At 57.4% G+C, this 27265-nt stretch overlaps 7 protein-coding genes across 7 annotated transcripts; 5 read left to right on the top strand and 2 right to left on the bottom strand.

Annotated features, from left to right (window-relative positions):
* Positions 1-90: 90 nt before the first annotated feature.
* MKK02DRAFT_19204 (SNF2 family N-terminal domain-containing protein) lies at positions 91-4349 on the top strand (the record flags this gene model as incomplete). Its single annotated transcript, XM_053086055.1, has 13 exons — positions 91-880; positions 928-1140; positions 1191-1482; positions 1533-1694; positions 1737-2356; positions 2403-2556; positions 2605-2794; positions 2847-2992; positions 3041-3331; positions 3387-3730; positions 3788-3830; positions 3884-4020; positions 4075-4349. 13 exons carry the CDS (start codon positions 91-93, stop codon positions 4347-4349), a joined length of 3657 nt encoding a protein of 1218 aa, XP_052949295.1.
* A 218-nt stretch (positions 4350-4567) lies between these two features.
* Positions 4568-6263, top strand: MKK02DRAFT_39826 (uncharacterized protein; the record flags this gene model as incomplete). The annotated part of the gene is made up of 4 exons (XM_053090795.1): positions 4568-4754; positions 4804-5540; positions 5729-6121; positions 6159-6263. 4 exons carry the CDS (start codon positions 4568-4570, stop codon positions 6261-6263), a joined length of 1422 nt encoding a protein of 473 aa, XP_052949294.1.
* A 240-nt stretch (positions 6264-6503) lies between these two features.
* On the top strand, positions 6504-14021 carry MKK02DRAFT_29559 (uncharacterized protein; the record flags this gene model as incomplete). Its single annotated transcript, XM_053087852.1, has 19 exons — positions 6504-6723; positions 6772-7733; positions 7782-8192; positions 8234-8380; positions 8496-8853; positions 8919-9408; positions 9439-9700; positions 9731-9832; positions 9882-10210; positions 10457-10600; positions 10624-10699; positions 10740-10751; positions 10820-11077; positions 11137-11518; positions 11603-12140; positions 12274-12349; positions 12430-12640; positions 12707-13677; positions 13728-14021. The coding sequence occupies 19 exons, from the start codon at positions 6504-6506 to the stop codon at positions 14019-14021; spliced, it is 6243 nt and encodes a 2080-aa protein (XP_052949293.1).
* Positions 14022-14335: 314 nt separating this feature from the next.
* On the bottom strand, positions 14336-18082 carry MKK02DRAFT_19008 (Saccharopine dehydrogenase-domain-containing protein; the record flags this gene model as incomplete). Its single annotated transcript, XM_053086034.1, has 17 exons — positions 14336-14756; positions 14805-15026; positions 15085-15254; positions 15304-15490; positions 15542-15604; positions 15652-15762; positions 15837-15966; positions 16020-16159; positions 16235-16409; positions 16469-16574; positions 16637-16792; positions 16853-16984; positions 17041-17271; positions 17337-17410; positions 17457-17598; positions 17649-17801; positions 17852-18082. 17 exons carry the CDS (start codon positions 18080-18082, stop codon positions 14336-14338), a joined length of 2844 nt encoding a protein of 947 aa, XP_052949292.1.
* A 668-nt stretch (positions 18083-18750) lies between these two features.
* MKK02DRAFT_39820 (uncharacterized protein) lies at positions 18751-21033 on the top strand (the record flags this gene model as incomplete). Its single annotated transcript, XM_053090794.1, has 2 exons — positions 18751-19026; positions 19072-21033. 2 exons carry the CDS (start codon positions 18751-18753, stop codon positions 21031-21033), a joined length of 2238 nt encoding a protein of 745 aa, XP_052949291.1.
* Positions 21034-21258: 225 nt separating this feature from the next.
* Positions 21259-21703, top strand: MKK02DRAFT_39819 (uncharacterized protein; the record flags this gene model as incomplete). The annotated part of the gene is made up of 4 exons (XM_053090793.1): positions 21259-21305; positions 21388-21478; positions 21537-21616; positions 21682-21703. 4 exons carry the CDS (start codon positions 21259-21261, stop codon positions 21701-21703), a joined length of 240 nt encoding a protein of 79 aa, XP_052949290.1.
* Positions 21704-25629: 3926 nt separating this feature from the next.
* Positions 25630-27173, bottom strand: MKK02DRAFT_39818 (uncharacterized protein; the record flags this gene model as incomplete). Its single annotated transcript, XM_053090792.1, has 6 exons — positions 25630-25671; positions 25723-26320; positions 26367-26553; positions 26597-26698; positions 26750-27026; positions 27072-27173. 6 exons carry the CDS (start codon positions 27171-27173, stop codon positions 25630-25632), a joined length of 1308 nt encoding a protein of 435 aa, XP_052949289.1.
* Positions 27174-27265: the final 92 nt, after the last annotated feature.

The following is a 27265-nucleotide window of genomic DNA, read 5'->3' as shown; positions in this document are numbered from 1 at the left end:
TCATACAGCTCAGCGATTCCCTGCTGTACAGCCACAGCGACGCTCTCTATCGACCCTCTACTTCCTCGCGCCTGATACAGACACGCTGAGATGAGCCGCTCCCCATCCCCCACCGACGCCCCCGCGCCCAAATCCGACCCCGATCTCTTCTTTCCCGCTTCGGACTCGGAGGATGAGGACTACGTTCCTGGTCAAGACGGCGAGGCGGACTCACCATTCAAACCTACTCCGAGGGCTCGGAAAGGGGCTTCCTCTAGCGGGGCTACTGTCCGTATGCGGTCCAGTCCGTCTGCCGACGTCAAACCTACCGTCTCGCGCGATACACGCGCCGTATCGACCGACAGCGATATCGTCCCCTTCTCGCCCGTCAAGCGCCCCGCCGCTTCCTCTTCATCCTCCTCCACCGGCGGATCCTCCCGGAAACGTCCCTCGCCTCGCCGCTCCCCCTCCCACGCCATCCCAGCCAGCTTCACCGGCGGCTACCTCGGCGAATTCGTATGCGAAGGCTGGTCCCTCTCCAAAGGCAAAGGGTACTGCACCCCCGGCTCAAAAATCTCCTTCGAGCGCCCAAAACCAAAACCCGTCAACTCTGTCGAGGCGGAAAGCAAGTTCGCGGATAGGGCAAAGGAGAAGGTCGGGCCCGCACGGCTCGTGAATGGCAAGATGGTGCATGCCAAGGTGGGCGCGGTGAAGGCCAAACAGGCGACGCTGGGGAGTATGATGGCCAAGAAGGCGGCGCCGGCTCCGGGGAAGAAGGGAGGGGATAAGAAGGCGCCGGTGGATCAGATCATCAGGTTTAGGAATGACAGGGGGTTTGAGGTTGGGAGGTTGAGTGTTGGGGAGGCGGGTTTTTTGGTGCATCTGTTGGATACGGGGATCAGTGAGTTGAAAAGGTCGTCTGGGAATGGCCGTCCAGCTGACAAGCAGTCTCCCTCGCCGGACATGTCATCGACTGCCCACCGGTCTTGTCGACGGGCGCGACCATCCTCCTCAGCGTCCGGGTGTACCTCACGAGGGAAGCTTTCGTGCAGGTAGAGAAGCATGACAGGGCGAACGACGGGTCATTCTGGCAAGAACAAGGCGAGACCGTAGAGGAAGAGGGGATGCGGTTCCGCAAAGACGCTCTGGGGTCTTTGTTCAGTGAGCTCAGCCTGACCTCTTGCTGCGGTGCCGTCAGCTGACCTTCGTAGGTAGAATAGGCGTCAAGCCCATCCGGTCCAACGCCCTCCTTCTCGCCCAGAAGAAGAATGGCAAAGCGGAAATCAACGAAAAATCCCTCCAGCACTTCTCCGATAAGCCGAAGCTCGCCAGCAGGGGAAGTAGCCCGTCCAAGAAGAGCGACTCGAGCGGGAGCAAGGAGAAGGACAAGAAGTCGGCCAAGAATAGTGATGGTGAGGAGGAGGATGAAGGGGAGGGGAGTGGGGATGAGGCGGAGAAGCTGGATGAGGGTCAGATGAATGAGATTGACTCGATTTACCGAAAGTGAGCTGTCTTCTACTCGGAGTCCTGGGAGGATAGAGCTGACTTTTTAGGGCACAACAGGGGGATAATCTGCTCGAGGAGACGACACCGCCGAGTACATTCCTGTATACGCTGCGACCGTATCAAAAACAGGCGTTGACGTGGATGAACGCCAGGGAGACTGGGGATTCGAGTTCGGTCAGAGAGTCCAGTCTCCATCCGCTCTGGGAGGAGTGAATTCACCTTTTCCTTTGTGTAGGCTGCGCTGATTGCAGGTATGCCTTCAAGAAGGAACAAAAGCCCGGAGAGCCCATCGAGATCGACTCGGATAACGAAGATGTCGACCCCTCCCGCAAGTTCTACTGGAACCCCTATTCCGGCGAAATGTCCCTCACCTTCCCCACATCCAACACCAAAGCCCGCGGCGGAATCCTCGCGGACGCGATGGGGATGGGCAAGACGTGCATGATGAGCTCGCTCATCCATCTCAACCGGACCGGGGACGTATCGGACGAATCACTCCCATTGCCAGAAACGGACGAGCCGCCTTCGAAACGCACCAAATTCCTCCAGGTCACCCTGTCGAATCAGTGGCGCGCGGTCCCCACCGCCCCTAAACCCGCTGCTGCGGTCGCCAGGGCGACACTCGTTGTCTGCCCAGTGTCGCTTGCGAGTCAGTGGCATGAGGAGCTGGGCAAGATGTCGGAGAAGGGCTCGGTGAATAGCTTAATGTGGCATGGGAACGATCGTGTGGATGTGGGGCGATTGTTGGCGCAGGAGGGGAACAAGAGGGTGGATGTGCTCATTACGAGTTATGGGACGCTGGCGAGCGAGTTTCAGAAGTGGAGGAGGAACAAGGATAAGGCGAATTATGAGGGTGGGAGTATTTACGATCGTGAGTTACGACGAGTCGAGAAGATGGGGATGAGCTGACGAGGTAGATGAGTTCTTGAGGATTGTGCTGGATGAAGCGCACAATATCAAGAATCGGACGGCGATGGTCTCAAAGGCGTGCTATGAGCTGAAGGGGCAAAGGCGGTGGGCATTGTCGGGGACGCCGATTGTCAATCGACTGGACGACCTTTACTCTTTACTGTGAGCTACTCATGCGCCAGATCGGACGAGCGCAGAGCTAACAAGTAGGCATTTCCTCCGACTCGAACCATGGGGACACTACTCGTTCTTCCGGAGCTTTGTCACCATCCCTTTCCTCGCACAAGACCCGAAAGCCCTCAATGTCGTCCAGTACATCCTGGAGTCGTGTCTACTCCGAAGGGAGAAGACTATGCGGGACAGGGATGGGAAACTCATTGTGGATCTGCCACCAAAGACTGTGAGCTAGCTCGTCCGCGTAGTAGTAATGGGGAGTATAGCTGATCCATCAGGTCGAGCTCCAGGTGCTCCCCTTCTCACGGCCGGAACGGCTCATCTATAAACACCTGGAAGATCGGGCCAAGCGCCGGTTCATCCAGATGGACGCAGAAGGACGGGCGATGTCGAATTATACAAGTATCTTGGCGATGCTGATGAAGTGAGCTTTCTGGTACCGAACTGGCTTGTACATTAGCTGACATCCCAGACTCCGACAATGTGTTGATCACCCCCTCCTCGTACTCAGCAAGACGACCGAAGAGGACGGCGCGGAGGACAAGCTACTCGATGCCGATACCGGCGAATCTACCGTTTCTCTCCGAGATATGATCGCCAAGTATGCCGGAGCGAAGGACGACCCGGACTCGACAGATGGCGAGGTCGACTCGGCGTACGCCAAGAAGGTGCTCCAGGAGATTGAAGAGTCGGGGACGAGCGAGTGCATGTTGTGCACGAGCGAGATATTTGACGAGGTGCTGCTGCCTTGTTATCATCGCGGGTAAGCTGGAGCTTCGCCACGTTCTTCCCAGGTGGAGAAAGAGCTGACGTTCCAGGTGTCAGGACTGTATAGTCAACTGGATCGGATCCTGCGAGGACCAAGACAAACCCGCCATGTGCCCAATGTGTCAAAAGGGGCCTATCGCCATGTCGGATCTCCGGTCTGTACAGCGTCAACGGAAACGCATCAATCCTATTACCGGCCGTTCGACGCGCGCCGCCGTTACCAATGGCAACGGCAAGGAGGAGGGCGAAGGCAAGGACGAGGCGGTCACGATTGGCAAGGTGGATTTGGTGTCGAGTACGAAACTCAGGGCGCTGGTTAGGCGGCTGGAGGTGCTGAGAGTGGAGGATCCGGAGATGAAGGCGTTGGTGTTTAGCCAGTTTACGAGTTTCCTCGGTGAGCTTACTTATTCCCTCTGCAAGCCGTGTACTGGGCGAGAAGCTGATATTGCAGATCTGATCGAGACGACCTTGGACAAGGCTGGTATACGATACTTGTGAGTTTGATCTTTGCGTTTCTTGGGTGCGCAGGAGTAAACTGATCTCCTAGACGTTTTGACGGATCCATGAGCCAATCTCAGCGCGCTACGACCGTCGAGCAGTTCGGAAAGCCCAGTAAAGAACCCGTCATCCTCCTTATCTCGCTCAAGGCGGGTGGTGTGGGACTGAACTTGACCATGGCAAATTGTGAGCTTTCCTGTTCTCGCCCTCGCAAGGTGGCAGCAAGAGCTGACACGTCAGACGTCTTCATGATGGACACATGGTGGAACGAAGCGATCGAGCAACAAGCCATCGACCGCGTCCACCGTCTCGGCCAAAACAAGCCCGTCTACGTCACCCGTTATGTCATTCGCGGCACCGTAGAGAAACGAGTCATGGCGGTCAGTGCGAGAAAGACGGCGTTGATTAATGCGAGTCTGGGGGGCGGGGCGCAGAAGGATAAGGGGGCGAGTTTGGCAGATATGAGGAAGATCTTTGGGCTGGATGAGGATGATGAGGAGGAAGAGGAGATGTGAGGTGGATCACCTATGCAGGTTGGGAAGGATAGGTAGTCCATATGATTGCAATCATGGTAGTGCTTCCTCGTAGGTCTTACTTTGCGATCAGATGACCGAGTCATGGTCAGGTGAGCTCACGAGTGCCGTTTGAGGAATGTGAAGTTGTCCGACGAGCTGGTCGAAAGGGGACTCCAGTTGGTTGTTCTTTCCATTGTTCCTCATCTACACACCTCACTATGTCTGTAGCCCGAATACCTTCTCTCGACGAGGATGCCCTCTCTGCAGTCATGGCATGCGCCGACGAAGTATCGCTATGGCGGGCAAGGGCGGTATCGAGGGATATGAAGAGGATTGCGGATGAGAAGTTGAAGCCTTTTCTGGCGACCAAGCGGGTGGTTTCTCGAACTGCAAAGGAGATCGATGGTGAGTACGACTGGACGACTCTGAAGGGAACCACACTGATGGTTTGCAGTGTATGATTATGACCAGAGCGGCTGGCAGGGGAAGCAGGACGACCGATACCGGAGGGAGCTCAAAGCCATACACGCCCGTTTTTCCCGCCACCTCCTCGCTTATCCCCTCTCCTCCTCGGAACTCCAGCGCCTATCACTCGAAATGCGCGACGATACTACCTCGGGCTGGTCACTGCTCAAGGAGCTCGGTACTCAGCTGAAAAGCCTCCAGCTGGTAGTCCACGATTCGATGGAATACTTCGTCTGGAAGGACTACCTTCGTGAGGACAGCTACTGGGAGGAGGATAGCGGGTCGGAAAGGAGCGGCGTACCTCTTGAGGAAGCGGTGGAGGAGTCAGTCGCTCCACCGATGTCATGGGCGCGGTGCCCTCGGTTCGAGAACGTGACAACTCTCTCCCTCATTGCGACCGCTCGGATCACCAATCACTTCGTCGCGGCCGCTTCATTCTTCCCCAACCTCCAGGACCTCACATTGACGTGCCCATATTACGACATGTACCATCTGATCGACCGCGATCGGCTCGAATGCACGGTCACATTCCCGCTCCTCAGGCGACTCGTCGTGACCGGCGCTACGGACGTAATGTTTCACGCCCTCGACACACTCCTCTGCTGCTTCCCGAACATCGAGACTCTCGTCCTCCACGTGCCTGACGATTCCTCCACCGACATACAGCGTGCCATCGAGGCCATCTCCATGCTCAGTAACCTTTCAAGCTTGTCATTTTACGGCCAAGTAGGCAAAGATGGCTCAGCAGTCACCAAGTTCCCAACATGTGGGACTCCCCATGTTGCAAATATTGGCCCTGGAGCGTTTCACTACTGGCTGGGATTGGGACGAAGATTGCCCTGGCGGCCTCATCTACCCCGTTATGGAGAAGGTGAGTTTGATCGCTCGAGCATGGGTTCTGGCTGATTTTACAGGCAAAGTTTGCAGGGAAGGACCTCGTCACATTCCCAATCCTCGAAACCATCGTCTACGTTGATATAGGGTATCGGGTTCCGTTCGACACCAGCCCGCTGGTAGACTTGGACACTCTCGACGCGGAGAAGGAACCGGATTTCGCAGACTTTTACAAAACGTCCCAACTCCAAAAGCTATTCGCGGCGCAACCCTCCCTCCAGCAGGTCTACTGGACCCGGCAATACCCATCGGACCTGCTCGCTATCACCAACGACACCACGACCTGGGCGGCCCAAGGTGTCATATGCGGTGTCCGGCGGTATTCCGGCAATAAGACCCTCTCGAATCAGTTCGTCCAGTATATCCCGATCAAGATTGGGCGGTCTTCGGGAATGCTCAAGGCGAGGCGAATGGTACCGGTTGGCACCGGTGGGAGATAGCTCAGAGAAGGAGGTCTGCGTGCCTGGAGAGGACGTGGAGGAGAAGATGGGCATGGCTGGGGAGAAGCGGAGCGGTTGGGGTTGTCGGCGGGTGAAGTCACCGAAGGCGTCCTGAGGCGGATCTGATCGGGCTGTTGCGGGGTGGGACGATTGAGCACTGCTCATATGTCGATTAAACCCGGACCAGTTGCTAAATATATGTATGGGACCAACACTGCGAGTACGAAGACTGCTTTATTCGCTGGTCATACACGCAAAGCTTAAGCTCGCCAACCGACGCACGGACCTCTCTTCTTGCCCTATCTCTAGAAGATCTACATAGATCTCACCTACGCTACTCGTACATCGATCCAGTATGCCCAAGTCTAGCTCTGGACATCGACAGTCCAGTCGCAGTCATCCAGAACCTCACCTAAACGAAGATGTACTCCGAAAAGTTTTGTCTTACGCCAGCGAGGGGACTTTATGGCGGACAAGAAGGGTCTCGCGAGGGCTGAAGATGATAGCGGACGCCAAGTTGAAGCCTTTTCTGGCAACGCAACGGGTGCTGTCTGATGCCGCATCCTCTATTGACAGTAAGCTGGCGATTCATATGGATATTATGAGCAGATGATAATCCCCAGTCTATGATCATGACGATAGACGCTGGCGCAAGAAGCAGAAATCTCGCTACCGGAACCGGCTGGAACACGTCCACGCCCGCTTCGCCTACCACCTTGACACCTATCCTCCTGCGTCCTCGCGTATACGGCATATGTCCCTCGAACTGCGGGAGGACACGCTATACGACTGGCCGCTGCTGGGCAGAATTGGTCCCCAGCTGATTAGCCTCCAGTTGGTCATCCACGATGAACTGGAATGGTTCCACTGGGAGCCACGGGCTCGCTCACCAAAAATCGCCTGGGACAAGAACGGGGAGGACTGGCGCGAGTGGGTCATGGATGACTATGACAGCGGTTCTATACGGGCGGCACAGAACACTCGCAATCTACACAAGGCCTTTGCCCCAATACTGTCTTGGTCGGACCGGCTGGACCACTCCATCCGGTTCCCCCTTATTCGGACCCTCAGCCTCATCGCCACCGCTCGGGTCGTGAATCACTTCGTCGCTGCCGCTAGACACTTCCCCAACCTGGTAGAGCTCACGCTCGCTTGTCCATGGGCCGACAAGTACAACCTACATGACGCGGACCCGCCAATTATCCGTCGCTCGTTCCCCAGCGTAACACATCTCGTCGTGACCGGACGCACGCGGATCGCGGTCCACGCGCTCAGCGTGCTCCATCGCTCCCTCTTTAACGTCAAACATCTCGTCTTTGCCGTCCCAATCAACGACTCCCAAGGCGGACTGGGCGCGTGCGATGTTGCCGCAAAAGCCATCTTCAGCTTCACGCACCTGGAACAATTGGCGGTCTACGGCTGTATTGCCAGTGCGCTTATGGAAGCGATTAGGAGACGGCAGATCCGGAACCCCAGCACCCCGGGTTTCGAGCATCTTCGTCTTCTGGCCGTCGAGCGGGACGTGCCTGGACGGAGCTCGTATTATGATTATGAGCGGCGCAAATCATACCCTCTCATGGACCAGGTAAGTCTCACAGCAAACCTTGAGAAGGACAATCTGCTGACCGACCAGTCGGACTACTCCTGTCCTCGCTTCCCTGCCCTCAGATCCGTCATCTTTGCGGATCGACGATCCACATGGTCGGATACGTCGGGAAGGAAGAAGCGCAAATACATCCTTGGGAGCGAAATCGGCTTCGAGGACTTTTTCGAGAAATCGCATCTCCAGTCATTATTCAGCCGATACAGCTCCTTAGAGCATGCCTTCTGGATCAGAGGCTATCCGGCGGATCCCCTCGCCATCAACAATGACGTCTCGACCTGGGCGGAGCAGGGCGTGATGTGCGGGGTCCGGCGGTACGAGGGGGACAAGACCGGGGTCCACTCGAATCATCTGGTCCTGTACATTCCGGCGCGTGAGGGGACATCGGAGTGGCTCAAGGCCAGGCGGATGCTGCCTATCGCGCTCAATCGGAAGTCACTGGTCAAGGCTGAGGCGAAGTTGAGGGCGTGGAATGAGGGCAGGAAGATAGGGGGTTTCTCGAGGCCTCGGCGGCATTATTGATGGAAGGTGTTCCGACGGCGATGGGAGAGGAGAGCGGCATATTAGGCTTGTATCTCTCGGACCCTGGAGAATTCCACACCCAGGCGGATCTCGCTGGTAGAGGCATTGTCAGCATCACTCGCAGCCTCAGGCAAGCTAGAGCTGACTTCCAGAAGATGAAACACGCGCACGGATACCTGATAGCGCCCAGATTCACTTCAACGCTGTTGACCCGCCACGCAGTTGCCTGCCTCCCGTTCCCTCTCTTCCTCGCATTCCGCTCCCCCCCTTCCTCCTCCCCAACTACACACCAATCCACCTGCGGCTCGCCTAGCAGATCACCCTCATCCTGATCACCCCACACCTCGTCCCGTACTTCCCGCTCGGAACCTCCATCACTCCCTCATGCTCGACGAAGCATCCGCTATCCTACGAGCACCCGCCGAGATATTCGAGGCTATAGCCCATCTCGCAGATGAGCAGACGATATGGCGCCTGATGGGGACGGATCGGAGAGTACGCAGTGCCGTCAGACCTGCGCTACTGCCGCATTTGGAGAAGCAGGTCTTGGCTATCAGCCCAGCCTACAAGAAGACGGGAGGTGAGTTGCGCGGTCTGTGGCGAGACTGATCACATCATCGCCAGAAAGGAGCTGACGCATCTTAGTCTTCGAGTTCCTCAACAAGACCGTCCTCGAGCGGGACTGCTGCGAGCTCACTCCTCTGCGGGAGCTGCATACCCGATTTCAGCCCATCCTCGCGTCGACAATCGATGCCGCCATCCGCGATCTTACTCTCTACCCAGTCCGGGACGACGATAGAGAGGCGGGATGGAACACTCTCCGAGCGACAGCTCCTCATCTCCGCCGACTGGATATCTTCGTCCTCGATCGACATAGGCTCAAGCCCATCCGTGACGCCGTCCACCTGGACTCGTTCTCGGATGCGGCTAGCGCCAGGCAGCAGCCTCCTCCTCATCTATGGGAGCAGTGGAAGGGCGTCCACGACTATCTTCGGGATTGGTCGGAGATCCTTGGACCGCCCGCCATAGTATTCCCCCACCTCACCACCCTCATCCTTGCTTCTACCGCTCGAGGCCTCCAACACCTGCATCAACTCGCTCGATACGCGCCCAACTTGGTGGCGTTGGAGTGGAAGTGTGACTGATTAGGCGAGTATGGCTACAGTCGGGTGGGTCTGGACGCATGTGTGGCCCAATTCGGCGCACTCGAGAGGCTCGTCATTTCCGGTGCACCATCCGGTGCTATCTACGCCTCTCGGGACATCATCCAGCGGTCCCCACGCCTCCGATACCTCAGCATCTACACCCCGCCGGCATTTGATTGGCCATACGAAGCCACCAAACAGGTCATGCCGGACCTCGTGCGGCTGATCTCGGACCACAAGCGGATGTTCGACCTCGCCCTGTATGGCGGTGCGGGCAGCGAGGTCAGTCAATGGATGTACTGTCTCCAGCAGGTACATCCCGACGTTGACTTCGCCCGTCTGAAGGCGCTGGAAATAGAGGGTGAGTATTACGGGCTCGGAAAATGGCAGGCTAGATGGCCGTTGCTTGTCCAGGTAAGTTCATCCTCGATCTCTCAGCCGTAGCTAGCGCTGAAGCTGTCAGGATGGTCGACATGAAGCCCGCCTTCCAAGTCTGCGACGACTCGCCTTCGTCGACAGACGCACGAACAGCTCCGGAGCCTACGTTCTCGGCGCCCGCGACCGGACGGGTTATACCGATTTCTTCCCCTCCGACTCCCACTGCTGCGAGCTCTTCCACACATATCCTAAGCTGGATAGGGTAGAGTGGCTCGCTGGAATCCCGCTCGACCCACTCAATTTCGGAACAACACCAAACCAGGAAACGCGTATCGTCAGATGCTCGGCAGAGCGCGAGCGCAACATCGCGTCCCCCTCGCAGTATCGCGTCGAGGTCCGCATATACCCGGAGTTGTGAGCGATGCAAGGCTAGCATCAGCGCTCGGAGGCGGTCGGTGAAGCAGGGAGGCGGAATGAATCAGCGGTGTGAGATGGGGCATGGGCGGGAACTTTTGATGGGTCAGGTTTGGGCCACGAGGACGAGTCGGTCGGGTCGTTATGCGGCGAGGCACACAGTCGGGAATGCGGGTTCAGGACATCAGCAGCGGTCGTCAGAGTGATCACGTTGTATGTGTACTTGTACTGCAGGCTATACGATAGTAGATACCGAGCATATCCCAAGCCGGACTCTCGGGCACATCCTGGCAAGCCCGACGCGTCTCGACGCGTCTCGACGCGTCTCACATTCCTGATTCTATCTCGAAACCTCAGCTTTCTTCTCTTATCCGTCTTGCACAGCTGCAGGTAAGTATCAGGCTACAGACAAGCTGGGATGGTACAGCTGATCTCTCAGCAGGTTTCAATTCCGGCGTACTGATCGTCCTATACCGCACCATTCCGCCCGTGGGTTCAGCGATCAACCGTCAAGCTGCCGACATCCTAGATTCTGCCTCAAGTGAGTCCCTGCATCAGTAATATGCTGGCGAGCCGTCCGCTGACACTCAGAAGACTCTATAATCCTAGATAACTCAATCTTGTACCGCCATGTCTTCCGATAATTACTTCCACAAACTGCACAAGCACATCTGGGTGCAGATCATCGACCATCTCACTCCAATCCAACCCAAACCGCTCTCGGGACATACCAAGGAGGAGGTCCCCGTCGGCGCATCCGACTCCAAGGCGTACAAGAATGGCCTGCCTTCTGTATCTGAGCCGGGCGCTACGTCCAGGGAGGATATACGAGCAGGGGCTCTCGCAGCGCTGATGAGGACGTCCATTGTAAGTCAGCCTCACCGAGGCGGCACGGGACTATGAGGGACATGAGCTAAGCTTTCCAGGCCTTCAACCATCTATGTTCAAGCCGCCTATACACCAATATCATCTGCGACGACTTCCCCGCCCTGCTGTCGCACATCCACTCTCCCAAGGCTCATCGCGCCATCCTCTCCAAACGCGAGCTTCTCCTCAAAACCACCCATCTCCACATCGAGTACTCGCGCAAAGTCGGCCAGCCGACCTACCTACAGCATATGCGGGACACGGCATTCTGGGCGGTCTGCGGCTCTCGGAACGAGTTTGACGGAGCCACCGTCGAGGCACGTATCGAGGCCATCGCGCTCCAAGCGATGTTCAAGGCGTTCGAGCGGGACGGAGCGTTTCCTCCGGACCTAGGCCGCCTGACCCATGTCTCGGTCGGAGCGATCTTTGGGGGTCAAGACCGTCTATGGCAGCCTATCGCCAATACGTCTTGCCCGCTCATCAAGATTGTCGATCCCTGCATCCGCGGGACGCAATACTTCTGAGGCGGTACGGGGGTCAAGCACTTTTGCTCTCGTGGCGGCTTCGGCCCACTCTCTCTTCCGCCCCTCATCGTATGGTGCCGGAACTCGGAGAAGAGGGGCAAGCCCGTCTTCACATATCACTATGACATCGGTACGGCCTACCCCTCCATCGCGGCCGGTCACAAAACCCGGCACATCCTCGAGACTCACAGTCGCGCGTACAATATCCCCACCGTCGCGGCCATTACGCAAGGCGCTACCATCAATACTCTCGGTGAGAGGCCCTACACCTCCATCCCCTGGGGCGACAAGTACCTTGATCTCGAGGTGTACTCCAGCAGCCAGCGCATCGGGGCAGCGTCAGAAGAGAACATGCCGTTCCCACCGGTAGGGGCCGAATCGCCGCGGAGGTGCGGTGATGAACGGGACCGCGAGTTTGTGGCGCTTGCGGAGGCACGGCAGCTCAGAAAGCTGGAGGCGCAGGGATGGCCCGCTCAGGATGATGATCAGGTCAGCTGGAAAGCCTGGATCGACGCCCCTCCTTGCGAGGCGTGCGGGTGGTGTGTAGAGAGGGATGCGGATGGGGATCGGGGCGAGATTGACGATACGCCAGAGATCATTCGGTTTTATGGCTAGCTTCTTGGGTATGGCTCTTGTGACACGTATAGCGGACGGATAGCCATGACGCCCTAGCATAGGCCTTTCCGTCGTCCTGGCTGCAGGACCGCACGCTCAAGCTCAACTGAAACGTACGCACGGACCTGCTCCGGTGCACTCACCTCCAAAGCTCCAACAAGCTGGTTCTCCATTACTTCTATGCATACCTTCACCTTTCTCTGCATACCACAGCTATACCTCCTACACAGCATGCCGGCCGAAGCCTACACTTTCAACGGATTCCCGGAAGAAGTTATCGCTGTCATCGCTGGATACAGCGAAGAGCTGGCGATTTGGCGACTGATGGCGACGAGTCGAGCGGTGCGGAATGCGGCACAGCCAGCTCTGCAGCCGCATGTAGCGAAGCAGGTCTTGATTGCTCCTCTACCCTACGGAACGGAACGTGAGCAGTCTCACATCTCTCCAGCGCAAGTGGGAGGCCATATGTCTGAGAAAGGCTGACTGCCAGTCTTCGAACCTATCCCGAAGTCAACGCTTGACCGGGAGAACGCCCGGTATACTACCTCGCGAGAGCTTCATGAGCGATTCCACCCCATCATCTCGTCGGCGGTCGGTACTTTCGTCCGTGACCTCCAGCTGGAAGTACGGGATGACGATCGGGAGGCAGGGTGGAATACCCTTCGTCGCACGGCCACATACCTCACTCAGCTCGACATCTTCATCCTCGACCGCTTCCGAACCCAGCCGGCGGAATGGGATGATCCCTGGTACAATGCAGACTACGACGACAGTGTCGGCGAGGAGGAGGACAGTGACGATGAGAAGGACGGCGGGGGACGGCCGGACCCCGAGGCGTGGGGATTGTGGTGGGAGGGTACGCCGGACTACTTGGAAGACTGGTCAGGCGTGCTCGGAACCCCACCCGTCCGCTTCTCCAACCTTACGAAGCTCACCATGACGGCTACCAGTCGAGGTCTCCACCACCTCCACCAGCTGGCGCAGCTCGCGCCCAACCTCGGCGATCTGACGTGGAAATGCGACTGGGGCGGAGAATTCACCTTTGGCGCGATGGACGGACCCGAGCTGTCCGGTACATTCCCAAACCTCGTATCGCTCGCCGTCGTTGCTCACCCGATGATGACTGTCACCGCCGCCCTTAACATCCCTCGATGCTCGCCACGTCTCCGCTCTCTCCTCCTCCACATCCCCAATCCCACAACCATCCCCAATATCGTCGACAACGAACTCGTGGACCTCGTACGGCTCATTTCCCAGCGCAGGGGCTTGACGCGCCTCGGACTCTACGACGGGATCGTCGACGACTTCCTCCACTGCGTACACGGGCTCCAAGCTGAAGGCCCCTCCTGCTGCGGCTTCGCACACCTTATATCACTCGCCCTCGAGCGGCAGTATGAGGAGGATGAGGAAATGATGGACGACGAAGGGGAGATGCCGAATTATTGGCCTTTACTGGAGGATGTGAGTTGCGCAGATATGCAGACCCAAGCGACGCCCTGCTTACATCTCAGTCTTCGACGATCACTCCTCGTTTCCCCAAATTACCGCCAAAAATTCACTTCCGGCGCCTTCACCCTTGGGGAGTTGGACGCAACAGGCTACACCGACTTTTTCGACTCAGAACTGTGCCTGCAAGGCCTCTTCCGGAACTATCCAAGCCTTCAACGCATACAATGGATCGCCGGTCTACCTCTCGACCCCTTCTCGTTTACCAAGGCGACTCGGGCGGAACGCAACGTCAAGTGCGTCGTGTCGCGATCGGCCGGATCGACTATGGACTCGGGTCTGCCCTTGGCTACCGGTGATCAGCGCATCAAACTACGGAAGTCTCGAGCGCCGTTCGCGGCAGCCTGAACGGGCCTGCCTTGGCTTGTGGGCCAGAGGCGAGGTGGACAGGCGGTGTACGGGCGGGGACAGTGGGAAGAGTGTGGGAAGGGCGGGAAAGCCGAGGCACAGTCAGACGGGAGGAGGGAAAAGGGAACTATGGCGGGAAGCTTAGAACCGGACGACATATGTACGTAGTCGTATAGATTTACAATGTATATACACTGCATGTATCGATATCACCATAGCTTATTTTAGCTATCTCCCGGACCCAAGGCCTATCTTGCGTTCCCCCTCAGCTCCAATCCTCCAGTACCTCCACCCCGGCCTCTTCCAAACTCCCCAACACCCCCTCCCACACCTCCCGTTCATACGGTCCCCTCACCCCCCTTCCCTTTACATCCCCATCTACCACTCTTAGCGCCGCAAATGCAAGAGTCTTGCCGACCGTAACACTCATAGAACTCGCCCCTGGCGTCCCATAGTGCAAAAGCGAGGCCGTCACTTTCTGCTTTGAAGTAGTCTCGCCGGATCCGAATGAGGTCGAAGAGGGAGTGGAAGAAGAGACGATCTCGAAGGCGTGGTGCAGGAGGCAAGAGTCGCGTTCTTTAGGCGAGTAGGCGAGTTTCTGGGAGAGGATATAGGCCAGGATATCGATCGGTGAGGTGAGGTGGGAGGGAAGGGCGGGGGTGGCGGTATTGGGTAGCATGGATAGCCTGGGCTGTCAGCTTTTTTCCGCACTCATGCAGTTTGCAATAGCTCACCATCGCAAAGCCTCCATGGTCCCTTCCGCCTCCTTGGCCAAAAGGTCCCTCAAGACAGACTCGACATCTCCCGCCCGCAATGACGTTCCGCTGACCTCACTCATCCTCGCCAATGAAGCCAGCAAGAAGTCTCCCCAGCTGTCTCCCATCCGTGTGAGCGGATCAGGACTGAGCAGCCCCATCTGTCTGAACGATTCGAGCAAGCGCGAGAAACCTTGATATCTGCGCACCATCAGCATTCTTCACATTCGCACCGAGTTGGGAGAGCTCAAGAACTGACCTCAATGTCCCCCTAAAGAGATTCGTCAACCCATCCACCTCCCCCAGCCCATACTTGTCCGCATAAGGCATCGCATCCCTATTCGCCAGACCCTCCAATGCCAATCCCTTCCATACGTCCACTTTCGGGTAATGCCTTTTGAGCAGATCTTCTCCCTTGACCTCCTCCACCTATACAATCAGCTCATGTCGCGACCTTCGGCGGGCCTAATAAGCTGACCTTCCCGCCGAGCTTGTACCTCGCATCATTCCCCGCAGCTGTCAATACCGCCTTGGGGGACCAGGAGAACTTGTATCCGAATGGAACGTTGCTGGCGGCCGGCTCGGGCAGACCACCGCACCATGATACGAAGGAAGTGACTCGTTTGTTCTCGCGTTTGACGCGGGAGAGGATGCGCATTGCCGCCCTGCCATGTCAGCTTGACTCAACCTGTGATCATGTCCACCATTCAGCTCACATCGAGTCGATACCGGGGTCTAGACCGCATTCGCCAAGAAGGAGGACGTCCTTCTGCTTTGCCCTACCCGGTCAGCTATAGTCTACGCATGCGTATTCTATGAAGCTCACTCTTCGTCTAAAGCCTTCATTTCGGGCGAGATGTAGCTCGCAGTCACCAGATGCTTGCCATGGGCAATACAATGCTGAGCGACGGCAACATGCATCGGCGCAGGAAGGAGGCTAATTGATCAGCTTGACGAGCCGTCCGCACACGCCGCTCAGCTGACGATATATCCCAGTGAGATGGGACTTACCTGACTACCACGTCCGCCGCTGATACTGCCCGTCCCAGCTCGACTTGGTCCGCCACGTCCAAGGAGAACGTCTCGACATTGCCGCCATACCGCTTGGTGAGAGCCTGGGCCTCCTGCAGATTGTTGCTTGCTAGCGAATCAGCTTGTTCTCTTCCTTGGTACGTCGGGTGAGCAGCAGCTTACCTATCCCGAGGGCAATGTCAGATCTCGCGGAGAACACCTCGACAGCGGGTCCAGCGACTAGTCCCGAACCGAGAAGAAGAACTCGCTTCTTCCTCCTTGAAGTCGTAGCAGCACCTAAGGGTGCTGGAGGTGATGGCGAGCTGGAAGCCGATGGTAGTGGTGGTGCAGATGTCGAAGATCCCATGGACGAGGTGGAGCTGGATGCCTGGGTGGACCGCCACTTGTCCACACTGGGCATGAGCCACTCGTGCTGCTTCCGAAGTCTTCCATCACGGACGATAGTCGCCCGCTCGATCGTCTCCGCCACATCGCCCGTCGTTAATTTGGGCGCAACGAGGTGTTGGACATAAGGGAGGATCCTGGAGGAGAAGTAGGCCGAGGCGTCCGCGGCTGTTCCAGTCAGCTTATATATGCAGCCTGATGATCCGGTTGCGGAGACGGTGACTGACGTAGTTCAGTCGGCAGGATATCGGTCGAGCTGATCAGGATCCCGCCGGGACCGACGCAGAATGGGTCGTCAATCGTCGTGATGCGGTCCATGAACTCCAGTCCGCCCTGAAATAGTCAGCTTCTCGCAGAGTACTCAGCCAGAACTATTTCCGAGCGACTTAGCTCACTTCCAGATCACAAGCAATATCTTGCACAGCTACCAGCTTGTGCCCCACTTCCGGGGCCTGAGCGAGAAGAGCGGCGAGGTCGGTATTGGACATGAGTCTCGGACAGCCCTCTTGCCACCCTGCGCCGTTGATGAGGGTGGTGATGTATGGCGCGAGCTGGTGAGTAAGCTCGGGGCCTCGCGACGGGATGCCCGTGCCGCACACCGGCCAGCTTACCTTCTTCACAAATACACTTCGGTATCCCTCTGGGTGCGCCTTATAGTCTGCCCGATCATACGCCCCTCCGTCCAGCTTCTCGTAGTAGGCGGAAGGCGGGACCTGGCACGCCCATATCTGGGTTTGCATCCCCTCGGCAGACTATAGACGTCAGCTGTCGCACGGACCGGGTCCAATTTTGAGCTCACCTTTGTTCCGCGATGAATGTCCACAAGCTGCTCTGGAGTGACCCAGACCACGCCCATCGCGTCCAGCATATCTTTCGCTCCGTTCGAGACATTCCCTGCTCCAGTGAGGCCGATGACGATGGGTCCGGTTCCGCAAGGCGTGAGGACGGTGGAGCGGATCTCGTCCCCGCACCGTCGAAGGGCGGCTTTATAGGCTGCCGTAGAGGGGAAAGTGTATGGTCTGGGAAGGCCCTGTATGCGTAAGCTTCGAGCAGGGACAGGCCGTCATACCGGAGCCCACAAAGCTGTAGACTCACGAGTAGAGGAGTCGATACACCTCGCCTGAGAAGAGCTAGACCGGTCATACTCAGTGCTTCGCCTGCACCAACCGCTGTCTCGTTAGCTGCTTGTCCCGAGGTCCAGAAGCTTCAGCTCACCTCCCGCAAACCATCCAAACGCCGCCACCCTCTTCAGCTCGTTGGGGTTTCCCTTCTTTGGCCGTGTCAGTAGCTCATAGTCGATGAGGGTCTGACTATGGTGCGGGTCGAGGAATGAGGAGAGTAGCGGGACATTATACGGCTTAAGTTGTCAGCTCAACACAGAAACCATTGATGTGCAACAAAGCTTACCTGGCCTTTGTGTGTATGAGAGAAGATCATGTACGTCCGCTTCTTGCCCGGCCGAGCTTCCTGGAGCGCTTGGATCCGGTGCACGGGCGGCTCCTTGATTCCAAGAACCAGGTCGACTTCCTTCGATAGCGAGGGGACGAGCTTTGCACCAGCCTGAGAGTCAGCTTGATTCGGCACGGTCCAGTGCGCGCCTAATAGCTCACATGTCTGTAGTCAATGTCCGGGAAGCAGCGCCGCCCGCACATCTCGACCTCCACTTCCAGCTGAGCATGGTTATCTCGAAGCAAAGAAGCGACCGCGTCGGGAGTGAGCGGTGTACGGCGCTCCCATACCCTCGCTGGGTCTTCCTTCCGGATACCTATAGATGTAAGGTGTCTCTGTAGCGAGCTGATAGGTCTACGCCACGCAGTAGCGCGGCGAGGGGCGAGGCGCATCATCGTGAACAATTGAGGTAAGAGGTGGGAGTCGAGAAGGTGGGGCGCAGTCAACCCATGAGAAGCGGTCAGATCTGTTTGTAAACCTGTATCCCGATGATGATTGTGGATGAGAGGATGATAAGGGATACATGATGGAGGGGATGGCTGTCTCAGCCTCCTTTATCAATGAGCAGAGCAAGGTCAGGAGGGGCAAGGTATGGCTAGATCCGCCCGAGCGAGTCGCGCCCAAAGCTAAGCTCGAGAAGTGACGCACGGGCATGGCGGATACGGCCGACGCCGCCGCCGAAGGTGCCGTAATCCGCCAATCTTATCAAGGGGAGAATATACCACGTCATCCCTGGCTCCTGCTGCAGCGCTCTAGCTAGAGCCAACCACCCTCACTATATGTGATGCGTGTCCACCATACTACCACAGCTACACATAGATCACTCCGGTATACTGAGCTTAGCTCTAAGCCACCTTGCAATCCAAGCACTCCCAAAGCTTGCGAACGAGCCAGAACTTGAGAGCATAGCTTGCCCTGAACTTCCTTATCGACCCCACCCCGCTCGACTCCTCTCCCTCCGCTTCCCTCGGACGACCTCTAGCCCATCATGTCGATGTCGTCCAATACCACCCTTACCTCCCCCTCCGCCACTCTTCATTCTACCTCACACCATTCTACCATGCCGCCACCCGCCTCTCGGCGTACAAGCCACGGCGCAAATCACGCGGTCCATCACGCGCATCACGCACACGGGCATGGTCACACGGTTAAGCGGCGGCAGGGCAGCTCGACTCATCTACATAGCGGTCATCATGGCGCTGTGGCCCATGCTGCTCCACATGCTGGTCCGAGTAGGCGGAGCAGCGAGGGAGAACATGGGAGACGAGCGGTAGCGGCGGGATTGACGATGGCGTCGATGGAGCCTGGAAAGGCCAAGCGGAAGACCAGTGGCGATGTGAGCTAAACTTGACCTTGTGCAGTGCAATAGCTGACACTGTAGCGGCCGGTCAAAAAGGCAAATCGATCGGATACCAGTCTATCTACCCTATCGCGCGTCAACTCTCGCCATTCCAACTCGTCCAATTCCCGCAATAACTCCCGTCACTCATCTCGCAATCCCTCCCCTACCCGTCCAGCCGCCAACACCCGCCAACGCTCAGATCCATCTGTGCAGCTGGACGAAGCCGGGAATCCCACAGCCGAAGTGGACTCTGGCGAAGAGGGATGGGAGGATGAGGGCAAGAAGCCTCGGTCAGATACCCCGAAGGCGGATATGGGTGATCTTCGGCGGACCAAGAGCGATTCGCACGCCCCACCGGAGCCCAAAGCTACAGATTCTGGCGCTCCTCGACCCCCTGTTCCTACCACACGGAAGACTACAGGTTTCGCCGGTCCTACCCAAACCCCGGACCCGCTCGTTGGGGTGTACAGCCACGCCCTGAACGACCCTACGCACATCATGCCCGCCCACCAGATCAAGCATCAGCAATCGGCGCGATCGCTTCACGCGATACAGGTGCAGAATGGGGAGACTGAAGCTCGGACACCGGGTCTGGGCCGGAGGTCAGACGGGGCAAGGCGGAGTATGCCGGGAATGAGCAGGACGAGCAGTACGGCCAGTATGAGGCGGACGGAGAGCCCGGGCGTGCTGGCGGAGGTGAAGAGGGTGGAGAGCGGGCTGAGCATGACCAAGACGGCTGGGGATACTCCTCCAGCGGCTCGGGGACCGGCCGACTCGGCAGAAACGGAACGTCCGAACGATCCTAGTGATGTTCGCGTTGGCGCCGAGCCTGCTGCTCGGCTGTCGACATCCCCTTCGTATCCTTTCCCCAAAGTCGCATCGGCGGTGACGGAGGAGCCATTATCCGAATCGCCCTCCAATATGATCACGGAAACCCCACCGCCAATACATGAGCACATTGACGAGCCGCCTCGTTCCCGGCAAATATCTACCGCATCATCACAGGCTCCTCGGACCTTGCGGCATCGGTATTCCAACTCGTCCATCCGTTCTATCCAATCCCTTCGCGCCCCTCCACATCCCCTCAATTCGCCAACAGGCTATCGGACCGGTATCCATCCCTCAGCGAGCACGCAGACGTCGCCTCGGAGAGGGAAGGGTTTAAGCATGCATCACCCGCCTATCGCACCGCCAGTGGTCAGCTCAGACGTTGCGAGCGGGATGAAGTGGACAGTCAACGGACTGCCAGAGGAGGCAGAGGAGCAGATCAGGCGGTCTCCTGCGGCGGGCACTCGGCGGGCACGTGTAGCCGAGCCAAGTACTGCCGCGCCTGCCGCGCCGTCAATCAGCGGCCGGACGTCCTCCTTTTCCTCGGTCCGATCTGTCGCCACACTCCTTGGAAGCACATCCATTCACTCTACCGCCCCCAGCTCCCCCGCTCGGCCCGGGGCTGACCGCCGGCCGACCGCTCTACAGGCAACAGCCCGAGCTGCGCGTCTTCGCTCCACTGCCGACCCAGCAGCGTACCACGCCTCCCTCGGCCTCTCCCCCGCCACAGCCGACACTGCGCACCTCATCTCCCGGTTCCTGCCTCCACCCAAGACCGAGCGGCCCTCATGGGAAATCTCTCCCGAGGCGATCCAGGCGGGACACGTCGGCATCGGTCTGACCAATGGCGACTACCGCGAGTCCCACGAGGCGCTCATGCGCACCATGATGACCATGGGCGTGAAAGAGACCGCTGGGGCAGCGGCGGGAGGTAGAGTAGCGTCCTCCGCGAGCAGGATGGGGGATGTGGGAAGTGGGGCCATCACGCCGAGACAGGCCGGCATGTCCATCAGCAGTATGGATGATATTGTGGGTGTGGGGATGGTGAAGGTCAATGGCGCCAAGGGGGGGATGCTGGTTGCGCGGGGCGGATGGGAAGGGAGGAGTCCGTTCTTGTTGAGTGTGGATAGGTGTTTGGCGCAGAAGCCGGTAAGGGGAGTTCCGGGGATCTGAGGGGTGGGTGTCAGGTATATTATAAGACTCGAGGTTGTACTTTACTGTAGATATTCGTACACATAGCTTGCGGACAGATTCATGGCTCGGCTCATAGGTCATAGGTGAAGAAGGTGGATTTTTTGATTCCGTCAACACAAAGTTGCGCCGCCGCCGCGAGAGCTCCGTCGATCCTCCTTCATCATCTTTCCTCCTTACTATCAGCAATACCTCAAGCTCGACAACATGGCTATCTCAGACGAGACCAAGGACCGGTTCAACGCTGCTGTTGGGTAGGCCGAATTTCCTGCTGCTTGCTATCCCGCCTGGCGCGGGAGATCTGGAAGAGATATTGGGATTTAGCTGATCATACAGTGTCGCAAAGGTCAGTCTTGCTTCCACGGTGCTACAGACGAGCTACTCGAGCTTCTACACGAGCATGGGCGAATGCGACGAGGAGAGCATGGTGGACGAACGAAGAAGTGATGGGGAGATGAATGTCGAACACTGGAGCTGATCTTTAGACAATTGTCACCGTCGGCTGGATTCCTTTCGTCATCTATGTCGGATACAAGAACTCCTACCCTCAGCCATCACTCATCAAGTACGTGGCACTCCGCTTTTGGTCCACTTGTGGGAGTTATGAGCGAGGCAGACACTGACGTTCAGGTTGATCACACCTTTAGCATGAGGATCTGAAGAGGTGGGCGTAGGGGAGCGAGGTAGCGAGAAGGGAAGCCGTGAGTCGTGCCTCAGTCCACTACAGGGGAGATGCTATATGAGAAGAAGCTGATCCATAGAGTGTACTGTACCAAATAGCCCAACTCATGCAACATGATAATCTCAACGGCCGCAATTGACTGACCCCTGCTCAAGCTCTCATCACCCTTGACAGACTCCCCTTGACAGACTCCCCTTGTCCCACCCCCCACCCCCCAGGAAGACCAGCGATGATGATACCCAACCGAGGATATGCTCTTCCTCCCCTCTCTCTTTCCATCTGGACTGAGTAGGGCAGAGATAGGGCCCGGACTCATCCCTCCGTAAAGGAGTGGGCGAGCGTGGGGATCCCAAGAGGCCCGGCTGAGCTGGTCATTATCTGCCTTTCGCTATCTACACGCCAGTCCTGACTGTATACTGAGATGCAAACGTGATTTTGCTTCAAGCTCGAGAAGGTGTCGAGTTCGCAGTAGATCTGACATTACTCACTACTATCGACTCGATCTGTACATTGAAACATATTTCATATTGGACACTCGACATCCACAGCAAGCCTTCGTCTCGAGCTCCGCCCGGACCATTTCCTCCTGTTGGTCCTAGTTGGCCACCTCATCATGGCCGACCTCCGACTCCGCTTCGGCGCTTTACCCGCCTGGATTCCTTTCTTGAAGAACAGCATGACCAGAGCCTTAGCTGGCGGAGGTTTAAGGAGCGCCGGCCGAGGCGCCCGAGCAGACTGCTGGCCTTCCCCATTTATAATGTCCGAACATGGACAATATCAGGGAGCTCTTGCCTGCAATCTAATCGCCAGGCCACTCACTGTCCTTTGACATGGAAAGCGCTCGAGAGGCCGTTCGCGACCAGCCCATGGCGTCCCGCTCATCATATAACGCGCGGATCTGAGCGCAGTATGCCCTCCTTCCCAGTCAGACTCCAAGAAACCCCCTCTCCACAACCTGATATACAGGCCCAGACATGTTTCCTGAATGCTGCAGCCTCGACAGAACGCCGGGCAGCCGACCGCTAGGCACGAAATACGGCTCTCGTGCTGTGCAGACTGATGCTGCCGGGAATACGATCACGACCATTTACGGGTGCGATACCGACAGAAGCGAGCTGATCCGCCCTCTGCGAGCCCGCATGAATGCCTTCGGGGCGAAATTGCTGCAGCAATTCGAGATCGACGGCCAAGACAGGAAGGAGGACGTGCGCAAGACTGTGGCGACCATGCTGGCGGAGTACTCGCGTGGGGACAGCATCACCGAGCCTTCCATGTTGGCTGAAGACTGCAAGCTCAAGCTCACCGTGACCACAGCGGAGGGAGCCACCGAGAGAGAGGTCGAGACAGCCACAGATGCAGCTCTGCAGCCTCGTTGTGACCTTGTGTCCCGGTATGAGTACCTTTCAAGCTGGCGGCTTCGTGACATTGGGCAGTGCTTGATGTGGTGTAACGAAGGCTGAATACATGCATAGTCTCTCAATGTATGTTACTTTTACGGCGGATCCGGATGGTAGTGCACGAGACCCCGGCCTGTCTTGACGGTGACAGCACGCACAATCATACAGCAGTTGACACTCCTAGGCCAGTACAGTTTCTTGTCACTAGATTATGCCTGTCCTCTAGCGGCCCTCGCTGTGTTTCATTCTCGATATGCGGTCTTTTGTATCGGCGACCCTCTACGATGGGCATATGGCATGGAGTGTGAAGCGCGACATCAAAGGAGGAATCCTTTCGAGCGGGTGGCGACATGCGCGTGCCCAGAGACAGCGGTCGTCAGCTTGGATATAAGTGGAGAGCAAAGGCCCCCGCGCGCCCCTGCTTTCACCTTTATTCGCCACCGCTTCGCAAGTCCCAGTCAATACATACTCCTCATCGACATCGGTACACCATGCAAGTGTCGGATCCATACAACAACGATTGCACTTACAAGACAGACGGTCTCGACAGCTCCATCCTCCTGCCCGAATCAGGTCACGTTGTGCTCGACAGGGACCCGGTTTCCGAAGAGTCGTGGCGGACCCGAGTCGTCTGTACTACTCACGTGCAGACGAAGACAGTGGGCGAGCAGGTGGAGAGGGTGGACACGCTGTGGCAGACCATCAGAGACACGCACAACGACCAGCGCTCTTCTGCCGCGCCGAGCCGAGAGGAATTCGATCGCGCCAAAGCGCAGGTTCTCGAACAGTTCCGGACACGCTCGCAGATCACAATGCCAGACTTCCTTCAAGACCTACTCGACCTGCCGGGTATTTCTGAGGACCGCAAGACGGCGATGGAGCGCTCTTGGCGAGCCATCACCAGTGTCACGGTGTCAGACAAGTATGTGGTGAAGTGCGATGGCAGGCCCAAGGTGGTGTCCTTCACTGACGCGTGATCAGGTGAGAAGTCAGAAGGGGCGAATGGTGTCTTTGACTTACAGGTGATAGTGGATGCCCGCGGCGACATGCATGATAGTAGACTGGATCACCTGTGGTCCACATCTCGACAGCAGTTGAGACCCGCGGCCGACTGGAAAGGCTCAAGGCAGCCTCGAGTTGTCTCTCATGAGAACGCCTTAATATCCGCAGCCTCGGACGAGCGATGATCATGAAGTCAGAACAGGCTAGTACTTTTAGCATGACTCCGTTACCTCGCCCGCACCGACTGAACAGGTGGTCGAGGAGGGATTGCGCTAGAATCATGCCGATCTCAGTGAGTGTCGCTGCTCCTTTGATAGGGGTGACGAGGCTCCATTGCGACGAAGCACCAGCTTGGCTGGAATGGTGAATGGCCCCCTTCCTCCTCATTTCCTTTACTCGTCTGTTCGACCTCTACCGCGGAGACCCCCAAACGGCTTGTACGTGAGTGTAATGTGAACGCAGTGAGCAGCATGGGTGATATCAGCATACAGCCGGCAGGCAGAGCGTCAGTGAGCGTGTACCCTAACCAGGCCTGAGGGAGCAGACAGCTATAGTCATTGACTCATAGTGATACATGCCGTTCTTCAACTAGACTTTACTGACTGACTGACTAAGAACACCCATCCACTGTTCCGAGCAAGAGTACCGCTCCGCTTAATCCTTCTTGCTGGGGCAGTTGGCGCACTTGCAGGACCCAGGGGCGCACTTGCAAGAACCGTTGCAGCTATATGGATCAGCCAACCCCAGATGAGAAATGTGGAAAAGTAGGGAATGGGGAAGGGGTGGATACTCACTTGCAGGTCTTGGGGTCAGAGTCTGCTCCGCAGCATCCGCCCTTGCCCTCCTTGCCCTCGACGTCCTTTTGGTGCTCGGGGCACTTGTCGCAAGTGCAGCTGTCGGGGCCGCACTTGCAAGTAGCGGTGGTCTGGCAACTATCGACGTCAGCTGGAACTCCTAGCAAGCAAAGACAGGGAACGTCACTTACGCGCACGACTGGTGGTCGCCATCAGTCTTGCACGAGCAGGCGGCGGAGGTGGAGGGGGTAGGGAGGGTGAAGCCGCTGAAGACGTGTCAGCTGAAGGGGTCGTCAGGGAGATGACACTGAACTCACTCGGTCATTTTGATTGATGTTGGTTTGGTAAGAGTAGGCTGAGAGGTAGTGGTGCTTGGGTATACTACGCGAGTATGTCTGGTAGTGTCAAGTATGAAGAGAGGATGGGAGATGACTCGATGTGCGACCTTTATATGGCAGAGTGAGGCCTTTTGGCGGCGGAGTGCCTTTCGCGTCATAAGGAACGCCCTGGAATGCCGTAACCGGCGTCGGTCAATGCCGCCCGCAAAAAGGTCGCAACCGCAAAAGGAGCGCATCTTTCTGGGTCCTTCCAGTGCAAGTTGGAGACGGAGAGCTATTATATGAGTGCATAGGAAGGCCCGGGCGATCTGGTATTACTAAATGACGCAGAAAGAACGAGGCTGAAAGCAATCATTTCAGGCTGATTAGGCATTGCAAGCCAGGATGGGCTCTTCCTCAAAGAGCATCTGTCAAGTCAGCTCTGCCCAGATATTTTCAGGAAGAAGGCAGATACTCACGACCAGCTCCAGCCCCTCTTGCTCCAGACCATCCGCCAGCAGCTTCTGAGCCTGCTCCAGCTCGTTCATAACCTCGTCATCCTCGAGATCTTCGTCATCGCCGAACGGCAGCGGGACCAGATGAGCCGCCAGTGGGAGTAACGCTTCGAGCAGCTTTCCCGCTCTGAACGTGCCCATATCCGCTCCTTGGCCCTTCAGTGTCCCCTTTCCGATCGTCCCATCCCCTCGCTTAGCCTTCATTGGCGTGTTTTGCGGAACGCCAAGCTCCGCCGGACCGTCAATCTCGACCGGCTGATCGACGTTGAACAGCTCGCTGAGGACCGGCCGCCGGAGATTCCCCTTCATCCGAGCGAGAGTGAGAGTGCCCTTCTTCGACCCGAGTGTTCGCACAGTACGGACCGTAGACTGAGCGGTGGCGCGGGAGATGGTAGGCTTGAGGGTCCCCTGCCATGTAGCGGAGTCGTAGTCGTGTGCTGAGCCGATGATCTCTACGTTGAGATTGCCCGAGACGGTGTCGGACCAAGCTGGGCTAGTGTCCGGGTTGATCTCGACTTGGTCGAGTGAGTCAAGCTGGAAGACCTTGATGAGGTTTTTGACTCTGCCAATATCAGCTACAGCGGTGGTAGAGATGAAGAGGAACATACAGGTCATTCTCGATCGTGATACCCTCTTCTCCCTTTGCAGCACTCATGATATCGTCCGGGCTCGTGCCGGTAAGCTGTGGATCGAGCGGCTGACTGGGCATGGGCCATGATGCGCCAGCTGAACCGGTCCGTTGAGCGTGTATGGCGGGATGCGAGCGGATAGGCGAGGAGACTTGAGTTTGAACATCTGCTTGTCAGCTCTATCTCATTGAAGAGTCTCTTGGACGTACTCAGAGCATGTGCGATATCCCACGAGTCCAGTCCGACATTCCCGATTTGGCCGACGGTGACCTTGCTCCTCAGCTGACCTGGAATGTCCAGCCTGGGAGCACCTGCGTCATGAGCACATGCTGCATATTGGCTTTCTGCTAGGTGGAACTCACCTAGACCAGCCGCGATACTCTTGCTCCTCAGCGTCAAGCCCTTGAACCTGATCGTCTTGCCCTTCCCCTTCCCTTGCTTCCCATCCATCACGCCCGCCGGCACAGTCGTTGGGTTCGGCGCCCGCATGGCCGTCTTGAGCGCGACCGAGTCGACAACGCTAGTGTGCACGACCTTGGGGACATCTTTGGCGCAGTAGAGTAGCTTGATGGTCGGGCATGCGGGGGAGGGGGCGACGTAGACTGAATTTAAGGATAACGTTGTACTGCACTCGGAGCACTAGACCATTAGCTTGATAGGGGAATCGAGGGGCGAGAGATCTACCTTGAGGCAGTGTTTGTGGATCCAGAGATCGGACACTCGGATACGTTCGGTGGGGTAGCAGGCCTTGGCGCACGTCGAGCAAGTCTTGACTGCGAGCGTCATGCTGGGTAGGTATGGCTAGGCGCCTTTTTGAGAGGGAGGGGAGGAGGAAAGATGACGGAAGGCGGTGTGGTCAAAGTGGCTTGTTGCCGTTT

The sequence above is a fragment of the Dioszegia hungarica genome (genome assembly GCF_025882075.1).
Source record: "Dioszegia hungarica strain PDD-24b-2 chromosome Unknown MKK02contig_2, whole genome shotgun sequence".
NCBI classification, from domain to species: domain Eukaryota; kingdom Fungi; phylum Basidiomycota; class Tremellomycetes; order Tremellales; family Bulleribasidiaceae; genus Dioszegia; species Dioszegia hungarica.
Note: the sequence above shows the minus strand (reverse complement) of the source record. Positions and strands in the feature narration are given on the sequence as shown.